This window comes from Ctenopharyngodon idella, chromosome 7 (assembly GCF_019924925.1).
Source record: "Ctenopharyngodon idella isolate HZGC_01 chromosome 7, HZGC01, whole genome shotgun sequence".
In the NCBI taxonomy this organism is placed as follows: domain Eukaryota; kingdom Metazoa; phylum Chordata; class Actinopteri; order Cypriniformes; family Xenocyprididae; genus Ctenopharyngodon; species Ctenopharyngodon idella.
This window is the reverse complement of record NC_067226.1, coordinates 28,225,043-28,238,095: the sequence shown is the minus strand read 5'-3', so window position 1 is coordinate 28,238,095 and position 13,053 is coordinate 28,225,043. Positions and strand designations below refer to the sequence as shown.

Here is a 13,053-nt window from a genome sequence, read left to right as displayed (position 1 = left end):
CTGTTGTTGTGGCTTGCACTGGCCCTGTTGTTGGTTTTTCTGCTCACTATCTGAGCATAGCTGTGGCTGCCAGGGGCCTGCTGTGTATGAAGGGGGTAGGTAGGAGAGGCTTTGGTCTGGCCTGATTCACTGAATGTGAGGATGTGAGGGCTGGGAGAAGATGCTCAGGTGCTGGCTGGGACGGTCTCAGCATGTGAGAGTGCTGTTGTCATGACGGAAGTCTTCTGGATGTTCTCTCTGGGGGTACACTGTGCTTTCTTATAGGTTGTTGGACTCTGTTGCTCCTGTGGGTGCTGTTGCGGTTCTGATTCAGGGCCACATCTTTTAGGGTCTTGGCGAAGACAGGAACAGCTGTTTTGTACAGATGGACATGGTCGTAGAGGCATGTGAAGTCCAGGGTGGTGTGGTGTGCCAGGTGCACATTGGGTTTAAGTGCACAGGCACGGGAGAGGTTGGCGTTCACCCGCTGGATAGTGTCAGGGTGGAAGTGTTTTCGGGGCAGCAGTGTGGAGATGGTAATTTTAGCATGTGGGAAGGTGGTTGAGGCCTTTTCAATCACTGTTTGTAGTGATGTAGCCACCCTCTCCTGTTGGGCTCTCTGGTCGTTTGTGCCGGTGTGGATTATTACATGGTTTGGGGATCCCAGTTCGTCCACCCTTAGCGATTTGAGTGCACTCTGAGTGTTCGGACACCAGAGTTTGGCCACTCTGTGTTTGGGAAAGAGCTTCTTTTCATCAATAAATTTCTCATTTGAATCAATTAAAAGAGCAACCTCTGGTTTTAGCGTTACTTCTCTTCGTGTGGAGAGGTCGTCTGAGTGTGATGTGAGGGAAGTGTCTGATGGGAGAGGAGGATTCTGGCTGTGCTGAATCTCTGTTGTTTGGGAGCTGTGATCAGGGTGAGGGGTGTCCTGCTCCACCGGTTCCTCTGATGAGCTGAACTCACTGTGCTGTGCTCCTCTGTCCTGCTTCAGTTCTCTTATTTCCATCTTCATTGCTGTTAGTTGCGCCCTGTGTATCTCAGTCTGTTGTAAGAACAGTGTTTCCAGTGTCTCCAGCTGGGCCCTTAGGCCCTCTCTCTCCTGCTGGAGTTCCTTCACTTCAGTCTGCAGTGTAGACGGCTCTCTCCTGAGGCTGTCCTTTTCTCTGTGCTTGGCTGTGCGGCTGTTGCTGGTCTGGTCTGTTGTCTGAACTTTTTGCAAGGAAAAGATCATCTCCTTGAGCTGTACCATTTCTCCCTCTAGCTCTGTGAACCTCTCCCTCATGTCAGTGCAATAGCAGTGTGAATGGGGGTCTTTGGTCTGGTTTATGCTCGAAGGGTCTCTCTGTTCTGTCTGATCCTCATCTGTGTGGATGGTGTGGGAGACTGACTCCTCAGGAGTGATTAGTTGGTCGCTGGTAATGGTCTCTTTCTGTGCTCTGTCTTTGATGCAGAGGAAGTCTTGTTCGAAGAGCCCATTGATGCTCTTTATCACCACTATACCTGTTGTTTTGTAGATATTAACGTTGGCAGTAGTTGTGTCTTCCTCGTTTCTTATTGTTAGCTGGAAACCCCCACAGATGCCTTTTCTTCCAGCAGAGGGGTAATGTGTAATGATGGCCTTGTGCCATGCATAGGGCTTGTTGGTGTAGAATATCAGGTTACTTATGCTGCCATCTTTATGTAGGTCTGCAAAAAGTGTTTCTGGGTTGTCAGTCAGTGTTTTGTTTTTGTAGACTTTACGTGCTGTTTCATTTGTGACATCTTTGGGATAGTGCAGTGCGATGACCTCCACATATGGGTGTTGTTTAGGCCTAACGCTCTGGAGGCTTCAGAACTCTTCTGAGGGCAGAAGGGGCGGGGCCAAGATGATGTACTGGCCATAGTTGATTTAGAAGGTAAACGGAATCAACTGAAATAACTGCCAGTTTTTTGTTTATTTTCTCTCAGTGAAGATAATAATAATAATAATAAAAAATAATAAATAAGCCAAAATATGACTTTTCACTGATTTTGTGAAGATGGAGAGAAAAAAAAAGGAAAAAAAGAAAGAAATTCTTTTCTCCAAAATTCCTGTTGTGTCCAAAATGTTTTTCTGTGCTGTTCTTTCAAGCAAATATCCAATGAGAGATAAATAGCACTGTCTTTTCAAATGTCTTTACCTCTCTTTTCCTGTAAGTTTTCTTCTTAGTTGTTGTTGTTTTATGTTGCTTGATGTTATCCTTTCAAACATGAATATCCTCTTCTGCAGAGGGTTGTCCTGTGATTATCTCCTCTTGAATTTTCCTCAGATTCAGGTGACAGTGTTTAAAAAAAAAAAAACAAAAAAAAACAAAACTGTCCTAATTCAACAAAAGCTTTGTCTAGATGTTGTCTAGATAATGTTTATGTTGAATCTTCTATTTTCTTTAGGTTATTAGCAAAATTTTCTCATTTTTCTCGCAATTTATCTGGAGCTCAACTCAAGTGTGACCATCTCTCATGGAACTCAATGACTCTCTCTCTCTCTCTCTCTCTCTCTCTCTCTAAAATATATATATATTGTATGTATTCCAAGAAAAAAGTTTTAGAAAGTCCTTTTTTTTTTTTTTTTTTTTTTTTATCTGGGGTGTCACTTTTTTTAACTTAGAGAAATTAGGGCCTTATTATTATTATTATTTATTATTATTATTATTATTATTATTATTATTAAGCAAAAGGTCATCGATTTATGATACAGGAAATCTTTTATTTGAAAAATAGTCTAACCCTACTGAACACACAATCATCTTTTCTAACACTTTTCATTCTCTCTGCTCTTCTTATAGAAAATGATTTGCAAAAAAGTATTTGGCCACTTATTGTCATATGGACACAGTTTATTAAACCAAGTGGCATCAACCAACAAATGATGCTCAAGCTTTTCTCAGAACAAACTTCTCTTTTCTGAGACACTTTTCAGTTATTTTTAACCACTTGGTCTGAACTTCATTTTTAGTGGTTGTATGAAGTCAGTTCAGACGGGTGTCAAACAGAATAACCACAGGTTTCATGTTCCACCAATGCTTGACAGTCAGACTTTTGTCTTCATATTAAACATATTTGTTCATTCATATTTTGAAAAGCTAATAAACTATTTTTCAGTGTCTTGATTGAACACAGTTTGTGTTATATTTATTTAAATGTTACTTGTTTTGATACATTGCAAATATATTGATACATTTTTAAATGTGGTTTAAGATCATTTTCACACCTAGTTTTTTTTGAGCGCTCCAAGTGCTCTCACCTCGGTTAGAAATAATTCATACGTCAACACAAATGTTTGAGCACCCCAAGCAATCCACACCCACATTAAAATAATGTGTTCTGAATATGGTTTGTTTTTGTGTCATTTTAGGGGGAACTGAGATCATCTATTGTGTTGACGTATGAATTATTTCTAAACGAGGCGAGAGCACTTGGAGCGCTCAAATAAACTAGGTGTGAAAATGCTCTTAGGCCACATTTAAAATATATATAATTAAATCTGCAAAATATATCAAAACATGTTTACTTTTGTGATTCGATTGAGTCCTTTTTTTAAGTCCATTTACATTGTGAACATCAAAAGCATTGAGGTCACTTGCAGCTGCTTCTCTTTCTGGTTCACTTTACTGAACTGGGTTTGGTTCATTTAATCTGAGCTGTTCTATAAAAACACTCTCCTCTGGTTTCACAGACAAGGTTTAAGCTAGTCCCAGACTAAAATGCATGTTTGAGCTGTTTGAACTAAAAGCAACTTGCACCAACATATCTTAAAATATGTCGGTGTCATTGTTTTGTCTCAAGATGCATATGTGATTTTCTAAGGCACGTTTATAAAAGCTACTTAAATGTCCTAATTGAAATAAGGGGTAATTCTGGCTTAATCTAAGCCCTGTCTGTGAAACCAGTGTCTAAGTGTCCAAATAATTTTTGCAGCCGCTGTAAAGTCACAATGAATTTGATGGTGTCAAAGTCAAACAGGAAGTGATGTTGTGTCTCAAACACTTTGACCTAATTTGGTTTGGACTTCTGTAGCTTGTTTTGTTCCAGTGAAGAACCGGTGGTGTGAAACTTTAATCACATTCATGTTAATATTTGCTTTTAACATGTACAGTGGGTACGGAAAGTATTCAGACCTCCTTAAATTTTTCACTCTTTGTTATATTGCAGCCATTTGATAAAATCATTTAAGTTCATTTTTTTTCCTCATTAATGTACACACAGCACCCCATATTGACAAAGAATTGTTGACATTTTTGCAGATTTATTAAAAAAGAAAAACTGAAATATCACATGGTCCTAAGTATTCAGACCCTTTGCTCAGTATTTAGTAGAAGCACCCTTTTGATCTAATACAGCCATGAGTCTTTTTGGCAAAGATGCAACAAGTTTTTCACACCTGGATTTGGGGATCCTCTGCCATTCCTCCTTGCAGATCCTCTCCAGTTCTGTCAGGTTGGATGGTAAACGTTGGTGGACAGCCATTTTTAGGTCTCTCCAGAGATGCTCAATTGGGTTTAAGTCAGGGCTCTGGCTGGGCCATTCAAGAACAGTCACGGAGTTGTTGTGAAGCCACTCCTTCGTTATTTTAGCTGTGTGCTTAGGGCCATTGTCTTGTTGGAAGGTAAACCTTCGGCCCAGTCTGAGGTCCTGAGCACTCTGGAGAAGGTTTTCGTCCAGGATATCCCTGTACTTGGCCGCATTCATCTTTCCCTCGATTGCAACCGGTCGTCCTGTCCCTGCAGCTGAAAAACACCCCCACAGCATGATGCTGCCACCACCATGCTTCACTGTTGGGACTGTATTGGACAGGTGATGAGCAGTGCCTGGTTTTCGCCACACATACCGCTTAGAATTAAGGCCAAAAAGTTCTATCTTGGTCTCATCAGACCAGAGAATCTTATTTCTCACCATCTTGGAGTCCTTCAGGTGTTTTTTCATGTGTCTCGCACTGAGGAGAGGCTTCCGTCGGGCCACTCTGCCATAAAGCCCCGACTGGTGGAGGGCTGCAGTGATGGTTGACTTTCTACAACTTTCTCCCATCTCCCGACTGCATCTCTGGAGCTCAGCCACAGTGATCTTTGGGTTCTTCTTTACCTCTCTCACCAAGGCTCTTCTCCCCCGATAGCTCAGTTTGGCCGGACGGCCAGCTCTAGGAAGGGTTCTGGTCGTCCCAAACGTCTTCCATTTAAGGATTATGGAGGCCACTGTGCTCTTAGGAACCTTAAGTGCAGCAGAATTTTTTTTGTAACCTTGGCCAGATCTGTGCCTTGCCACAATTCTGTCTCTGAGCTCTTCAGGCAGTTCCTTTGACCTCATGATTCTCATTTGCTCTGACATGCACTGTGAGCTGTAAGGTCTTATATAGACAGGTGTGTGGCTTCCCTAATCAAGTCCAATCAGTATAATCAAACACGGCTGGACTCAAATGAAGGTGTAGAACCATCTCAAGGATGATCAGAAGAAATGGACAGCACCTGAGTTAAATATGAGTGTCACAGCAAAGGGTCTGAATACTTAGGACCATGTGATATTTCAGTTTTTCTTTTTTTAATAAATGTGCAAAAATGTCAACAATTCTGTGTTTTTTTTCTGTCAATATGGGGTGCTGTGTGTACATTAATGAAGGGAAAAAATGAACTTAAATGATTTTAGCAAATGGCTGCAATATAACAAAGAGTGAAAAAAATTAAGGGGGTCTGAATACTTTCCGTACCCACTGTATGTAAATGCATCATTCTATATACATTTTTATAGTGTCTTTCATGTTTGTTTTGTTTGTTTTTTTGTTTTTTTAAATGAGCAAACACAAACAGGGGAAGCAAACAGGGAATTATATAAAATTGATAAATAGAAATAGAAAAGCAAAATAGGCCTACAAGAAGAGGGAGCAAAACGCATATGAAACTTCAGAAACACAAAACAAGTGAAGGACTACATTGCAGAAGCACTACTGAAACCACAGTCTGACATTACATTAGCTGATGAGAATAACATCATATGTTGAATGTTGTGAAGCTCAGTGGTTCAAACTGCTTCTGTTGTTGAGCATCAGTGAATCATCAGTGAATCATCAGTGAATCGACTCTCGTATCAGTTCATGAGTCCTGTGAAGTCATTGTGTGTGGTGATGTTAAATGCTGGAGAATAAACCATCAGTTCTCACCTGGATGAGCATCAGAACTAGGCCTGGGCATTAAAACGGTATCGATATTTATCGACGGTACGTCTTATTCGATAACGATAGAAAATATGTTCGATAAACTCTCGATATAGTTTCACTTAAATGCATTAAAATGTAAACAGACATGAAGTTCGGTTGCATGAACAACTCTCAAGCTCGCTCCGTCCCTTGCTGTGGAGTTCAGTTGTGAGATCAGAACACAGAGACACATGAAAATGAGTGCTGTACCTGCCGGCGACGAGGAGATTGTGAATACAAAAGGACATGTCAGCTCGTCTGAGGCAGTTTCATGGTTTCCTTACGTCTTACAGTTGATCTGCTTCAAAGTTCGTCTTAAGAGAGAGCAGTTGTCATGTCGGTATGAACAGCTGCACAAACAGTGTTTTTAACCACATAGTATCTTTATTTCTGTGTTACAAATATTCAAATTATCACAGAAGTACTGAGAGAAAAGTTTATAGTTCAGATATAAATACTAATGTCTATGTTATCGATCAAAATAGAGCAAATCAGCTTTTGAAAGAAACTTGAAGCGCTGAAAATGACGCGTTAATCGATTACATTGTTTCACCACCAGGTGGCGATAAGTGACTGTTAAAAAATGTATTTGACGTTGAACCTTCATTCAACAGATTCTTTCAAATACACTGATTCATCCAGTAATGAAACAAGAGTATTTATGGGCGTCATTGAATCATACATCCAAACAGATTTTTTAAAATAATTAATTCAAATATATTTAAATTTTTATAAAAGACTGCAGCAATTAATATTTTGTCAGAACCTCTAGTAATTTACGTTATTTTGTTTAGTTGACATTCAGAATTGTGATCTCGGTTTGAAAAAAAAAAAAAAAAAAAAAAAATTCTCAATTTATCCAGAATTGTGCAGCTCTAAGTTTCTTTAACACTTATTTATTTAATCTTCATATAAAATGTAAGAAAGATTTGTTTACATTTTATTTAGTTTTGTTTAAAAATTATGTTGTTTGCCTTAATTAAATATGCATTGGTTAAATTCAAACATTTTTTTTCTACTAAAATTTTTTCAATAATTTTCGATACCGATCAATATGAAACATTATATCGTGATAATTTTTTTAGCTGTATCGCCCAGCCCTAATCAGAACAGAAAAACACTTTCAGTTCATGTAGAATAAACTCTAGACATGTTTCAGTGTGTGATTTACATTGTGTTGAAGTGATGGAAATGCTTCATATCTTTGTTTCTTCTACTTTTAGTGCTGATGTCCTTCATCCACTCTGGACTCAATCAATGTGCTGAAGGTACTGTGCAGTACTACAGTAAAATTGATTTTCTTTTTAAAACTAATGTGAATTGTGTTATAGTTGTTTATTTGTCTACATGGATACATCCAGATCCCACAATTGTTCTCCCTCTTTGCTGATGTTTTATGTCCATGTTTTGCACATTTCACAGAATCATCTGACTGTAGTTCCTTATGCTACAAAAAACATTACAGAAATCTGATATTTATTCAATTAATCAAACAGTCTTGCAGTTGTAACATAGTTCAGTCAGACATTGATTTCAAAAGATCATAATCCACTGTATAAAACAGAAATGAGTTCTGCACAGTGAGAGTTGTTCAAGTCTCTGAGGTGCTGCAGTTGTAATGTTCACTGTAATCAATGACTGTGTCATTAAGATCTTGTGCACCAACTATGCTTAGCTTTATTCATTCAGTATGGTTTGGTTTGAAGGGCTGGGAGAGATAAAGGCTCGAGAAAAGAAGTTCCCAATTTCTTTTCAGATCTTTTAAAACATTCTGACTGTAAACAGCACCATCTACTGGTCAGAATAGGTAGAAAAATAATTCAAAGGACAGACTGGATAAATATATCAGTTTCATTTAGTTTTTACCAATACTTACATACAGTTTTGATGTAATTATTACAATTTACAAGCAAACTAGATTTTTAATTTAATAGTGTTTTTCTCCTAAGGATGTTTTGAGTTCATGACCGTGATCTTGATACTGCAATGCTTTTCAATATTTACTTCTATGTTTATCAGTAAAACCTGTAGTGAAGGTGACGCCAGATCAGCGTGTGTTCAGAGAAGAGACAGTCACTCTCACATGTGACTTACAGGGAGGAGGAAACATTCAGTGGACATACAGATGGTTTAAAGATGAAAACCCTTATTATACAACAACAGCAGAGTTCAGTTTCACAGCTCAAGTGTCTCACAGTGGTAAATACAGCTGTAGAGGAGAGAGATCAGACTCACAGACAGACATCAGTGCTGCTGTTACACTGACTGTATCAGGTGAGTGTTCATATTCAGATCTGTTTAATGATCACTTAAAATTAATATTTCCACCACATCTGTTGTTATAAGGAACTGAAGAATTTTATTTTTAGTCATTATTCAGTTACTACACACGTGTTTTGTGGAGGTTCTGGTTTATTATAAAATTATGTAAATTGTGATTTTCTGTGTTATGGGAGTCTCCATCTTTGATATTTACTTTAGTCACTGTCACTATGGATAACGGTTATAGTCACAATATGATGAGAATAGAAGGACTTGAGCAAGAGAGTTCAATACAGATGAGTTTTGTACTGAAGTCAGAGAGAATGACGTGACTTACAGATAATTGTTGTTGTAGTCGAGACCACAAACTGAGACCGAGACCAGAATGTGTTCCCAGCTAACAAATATTTGTTCTTAAAAGGTTTTCCAAACATTCTGTTTTGGTTTTGGAAACGTTTAAATGTCCAGTTTCCTTAATTTTGAATGTCATTTAAATGTTTGATGTTCCTGAAACATTATTTCAACTTTTTTATTAATAACTCAACATTCTTCACAGTAAAGTCCTCCTCGAAAACTTTACTAATTACTACAATGGAGAATGTCATAGTGACGTGATGCACAGCAAAATCCTCAGTGTTAAATGAACATCGATGTCTATATGAGGCCAAGAGTGTCAAAGTAACACTGAAGCAACTGCAGTTAATGAGATAATTAAGTGATTAAAGTTTGACTGTATTTCTGTCATTCATCAGAAGTACTAACAGAGGTTTAAATGTTGAAGATTTCATTTAAATGTGTTTGCTTTAGTCGGGCCCTTGACTTTTGTTAGTTTATTTGTCTTTCATCAGTAACTGTCACACTGATCTCTGTTCATTAAACACGGGGGATTTTGCTGTAACATCCAACATTAAGCCATTGTTTAAAACCCCTTTCATGCATGGAGTCCACTAGAGTGGACAGATATTTGGAAGCCATTTTGAACCATTTAAGTTGTTGTACCATGTCCCAACCTCCAAGTGGTGAACCCCCAAAGCATTAATTACATTTAAATATTGTCTTTGTATCTCTTTGTTGTTTTGAGATATTGCATCATACATTCAAAATAGCGAAGAGAAGAGGAGATGCACCAAGTACCTCAGGAATAAGTGTTAAATCCTTTTATTCTTAGAAAGACAGGTACAAAACTGTTTTTCAGTGAAATAAGATTTTATCCAGATTTTAATCATATTTTTTTCTAGTACATTTTTTTTTTTTCTGTGACCGAAAATACATCTGTCCACTCCGAACGTTATGTGCCAAAGGGTATATTGTGCCGATTGGGCCTATATTTAAATTCTGCCTTATTTTGTATGTTTTAGTTAAAATTATTATACAATTTACACTTGAATAGTTTTATTAAAAACTATTTTAAATAGTCTTCAGATTTTATAATTTATTTCAATGCTTACAGTATTTATTTATTAGGTCATATAAAAGTGTACATTTTTAAATGAATAATACCTATTTTATTAATAGCTTTATTGGTGGAAGAAGGTAAATCAAATTATACTAAGTATATACTGGTTTTAATTGTTTTAAATAAAAGTTGGCCATTTTTAAATTAATAAAATGAGTTTCGAGACATAGAATGTTTTTTTTCCCTCTCTATTGTTGTTGGTATTTAATGTTCTTATGTGTATTCATAACATTTGCTCTTAGTAAATGTTTTAAAAACATGTTTTCACTCTTTTAAAACAGAAAACACAACATTATTCATTTGAAGTTTGTTTTCATTCTAAATGTTTAAAGGATGTTTCAAGAACGTTTTCTCCCAACATTATGGGGACATTTAAAAAAAAAAAAACTACAAAGGATGTATAAATAATGTTAACATTTTGAGAACATTATTAAAGACCAGATAACATTGAACAAACATTCTGTTAACATTACTGGAAGAACATTTGTTCATAACTTTGAGAGAACTTTGCAGGAACGTTAGCCAAAGTTATGAGAACGTTCCCTGTTGAGACCAAGATAAGACCAAGATTTTGAGGGGTTGAAACTGAGTGAAGCAAGGCTAGACCTGCACACCTCAAATTCATCTAAAAGATCCACATATAATGCCTGAGAAATGTCTTATATTTAATCAATAAATACAATTAGAATAATAAGACACTATATAGAGCAGTTACCGATAAAATGAAATCACTAACAACAAAATAAATCTTTGCTGAAATAGCAAAAAAAAAAAAAACTTCTGTTTAAAATTGTTTCTAAAATGTAAGTCACTTAATTTTAACTTCTTGTTTAATGAACGTTTGTATTAAATCAATATCATGTTTAGATTCGTTCTCAAATGATATTGGTGAAAATGAGCAAAACAGATCAAATACTATGAAATACGGCATAAAATAAAGTATAAACTGCATAGCTTTCCAAAACATCTTAAAAATATTATCTCTGAAAGAGCTGATTGACTCACATATGTTTTTGTGTTTTTTCACAGATTCACCCACATCTACACTGACTGTGACTCCAGACAGATCTGTATTCACTGGAGAGACAGTCAATCTGAAGTGTGTGATAGAGACTTACAGATACTGGATCTGGAGAAATTACCATAGAGATGACTGGAGAGACTGGACACATGAGTGGAGATATGAGTGGTATAAAGGCAGTTCAAAGTTACAGAAGTCTGAGTGTCACACTGTAACCAGAGACACTCTCAGTATTGTTGAAGCTGTTACATCTGATCAGGGTCAGTACTGGTGTAGAGGACTGAGAGATGGAAGACCAAACTCATCACAATCAAGCTCTGTTGTTTCTCTCTCTGTGAAGGGTGAGTTGAACATCATTGTCCTCCTAAACTCTCTTTAATCACACAACCAATCGAGAGTCTTTCACTCTCAGGTGTTACATTCACACTGATGATACGGTTCTCACTCTTCTTTTGAAGGGCTTGTGCTTTGGACAGACCATCTTGTTGACATTGACAGTGTTACAGTCCATCTCTCTTTTGAGGGTTGTTTAATTAGTGGTGATTCTGTTTTATTAGTGGTGCTTGCCAAAGGCAAAGCATATTGTTCTTTTGCAAACTTATTATTCTTCTTCATCGGGACAAAACTTTGGTGCGCTACTCGTCCCGCTCCGTTTGTCATAGACCCATGAATGTGGCGTCAAATCATGCAGATTATTGAGGAGAGGTGTGCTGTTTCTCACCCAGGATATCCTAGCATCCGCCTAGCAATACCTTAGCAACCACCCAGAACACTCTAGCAACTGCCTAGCAACACCATAACAACCACCCAGAACACCCTAGCAACTGCCTAGCAACACCTTAGCAACCCACCAGAACACCCTAGCAACACCATAGCAACGAGCCAGAATGCCCTAGCAACCACCTAGCAACAACTCAGAACACCTTAGCAACTGCATAACAACACCCTAGCAACTGCCTTGCAACTCCCTAAGCAGCCACTCAGAACACCCTCTGAAGCAGCCAATAAGTAGTGACATGACATAACTTCATAGCCACGCCCTAGAAACCACTTAAAGCACCCTAGCATCTGCATAACAAAAATAACAAGCCATATTTCAGCACCAGAATATTGTAGAAACACGGCTGGCAGACTGGCAAACAGTCTTCTTTAAATATCACCCCATATACTGTATAACCTCACCCTAGAAACCATTTAGAGTACCCTAGCAACCGTACAAACACATAAATAACCCATATCTCAGCACCAGAACTTGGTACAGACATGGGGGGGGGTATGGGGGTCTTTTGTTTTGGGTGAGAAAACAGTCTGTAAATATCACCATGGTAACTGTGTAGCCACACCCTAGCAACAGTTTAGAGCACCCTAGCAATCATATTGCAACATCAAGAAGCCATATCTCAGCTCCACAACATCGTACAGACATGGTGGTTGGCTCTCCTGCAATCGTGAAGAACACTGTAGCATCTGCTCAGTGCCAAGTTTTGCCACTGCAAACACAACTCACATTTTCTTCAGGAAATGTACATTCTAGTTTTCTCTGTTCTCGTGTTCAAAACCATTTTTGAAGGAGCAAAACAGAATGAAACTGAATGGAGATCTGAGATGCTTTAAATGCATTTTAAAGCTGAAGTATTTTTAACATTAAGTGACATTAAAAACACAACACTCATGAAGTGCTGATAAAACAGAGAGACGACAGATAAAAATACTTCTGTGTTAATGGTCAATAATTACACTCCATTCAATAACATTAAACATCTTTTTATTGCTGCTTGGACTTACTGAAATCTTTGTTTGTATACAAATGCAGCTTTGTGTTACTTTTCAGATGATCCTGTCATCGTTTTGTCCCTGATTATGACTGAAAGTTCATCAACTGTCTATCATTAGACATTAGAATTAATATTTATTTCATCCAACACTCAAAGTTACAACATTAGCTCACATGAAAATAAAAATTAATTTAATCTCCCTCATGTCCTCCAAATCTGTATGTTTTTCTTCAGAACATTTTTTAATAATGTGCTGATTGCTATTATAATGGGTAAGATTCTGAGCTTTCAGAGTTCAAAAAGAAAACAAAAGCACAATAAATGAATCATAAAATAAGTCTAATGACTCTATATG

General features: G+C 37.5%; 1 protein-coding gene across 3 annotated transcripts in view; it reads left to right on the top strand.

Moving 5' to 3' along the window:
* Nucleotides 1-13,053, top strand: part of LOC127515291 (titin-like) — a 438,556-nt gene that overhangs the window by 208,581 nt on the left and 216,922 nt on the right. For all 3 annotated transcript variants that reach the window (XM_051898786.1, XM_051898788.1, XM_051898787.1), the window contains exon 7: nt 10,932-11,264. In XM_051898786.1, coding sequence (XP_051754746.1) covers nt 10,932-11,264 — 333 coding nt within the window. The remainder of the gene's footprint in view (nt 1-10,931; nt 11,265-13,053) is intronic.